Raw genomic sequence first — 787 nt, forward strand, 5'->3', positions numbered from 1 at the left:
AGGTTTCTGTCCCGTGTGGATGCGGATGTGCCGCGTTAGCTCGTCGGACCGTGAAAACCTCCGGTCACAGGACTCCACTGGGCAGGCATAGGGTCGCTCGTGAGGAGGGGTCTTGCTGGGACGGTTTGGGTATTTCCTCATCCTGCTGGGCTTGATCAGCTGGGACTGATAGTTAGTGTTGAGGGTCTTCAACTCTTGGGAGCCAGTCTGAGTAGCAAACGCCTTAATAGTGGACAGCGGCGTGAGGGAAGGCTGCTGTGCTCTGGTCTCAAGGGCTGGGAAGGGCTTCTGATCAGCTGGAACAAGACTGAGCTCACCCTGTTGCTGAGGGAACAGGTAATCCGGGATCATTGGCACCTGAAAGTTGGTCTTAGCAGTCGGGTAAGCTGGAGGTGGATACTGGATGGGGGCTCCAGAGGGGTTGGGAAAGGACTGGGTTTGTGGTTCAGGGAAAATGTCAGAGCTGGAATTGGGAAAAGTTGGTGCAGCGGAATAAATTGGACTGTTCTCGCTGGCTTGGACAGAACAGCTCAGAGGGGGGCTCTGCGAGGAGGAGGACGGTGATGATGAAGAAGGCGTAGAGGTGGGAGGTGCGTTAGCCATGCCCACCAGCCCACTGACGACTAGGCTGAAGGTCTGGCCATAAGGTGTTGCTACTGTTGGGGGCCGGCTCTAGGGAGAAGCGCCCCGTGTAGGTTATCGGTGGCAGTCGCGTCGTTTGGTTGGGATAGCTGGTTTCTGGCAGGGTTTTCTCGTTGTTCAGGGAGATCTCGGGAAAAGTGTCTGG

At 56.4% G+C, this 787-nt stretch overlaps 1 protein-coding gene across 1 annotated transcript in view; it reads right to left on the reverse strand.

Moving 5' to 3' along the window:
• LOC104077658 (early growth response protein 1-B-like) overlaps positions 1 to 781 on the reverse strand; it is a gene marked incomplete at its 5' end in the record, with an annotated part of 1,996 nt that extends 1,215 nt beyond the window's left edge. Inside the window, 2 exon segments of the mRNA XM_009578962.1 lie at positions 1 to 634; positions 636 to 781. The exon segment at positions 1 to 634 is cut by the window's left edge and continues 1,215 nt beyond it. Of these exon segments, the coding sequence (XP_009577257.1) occupies positions 1 to 634; positions 636 to 781 (780 nt within the window).
• Between the last annotated feature and the right edge of the window lie 6 nt (positions 782 to 787).

Source organism: Fulmarus glacialis, unplaced genomic scaffold (genome assembly GCF_000690835.1).
Source record: "Fulmarus glacialis isolate BGI_N327 unplaced genomic scaffold, ASM69083v1 scaffold33435, whole genome shotgun sequence".
NCBI lineage: Eukaryota > Metazoa > Chordata > Aves > Procellariiformes > Procellariidae > Fulmarus > Fulmarus glacialis.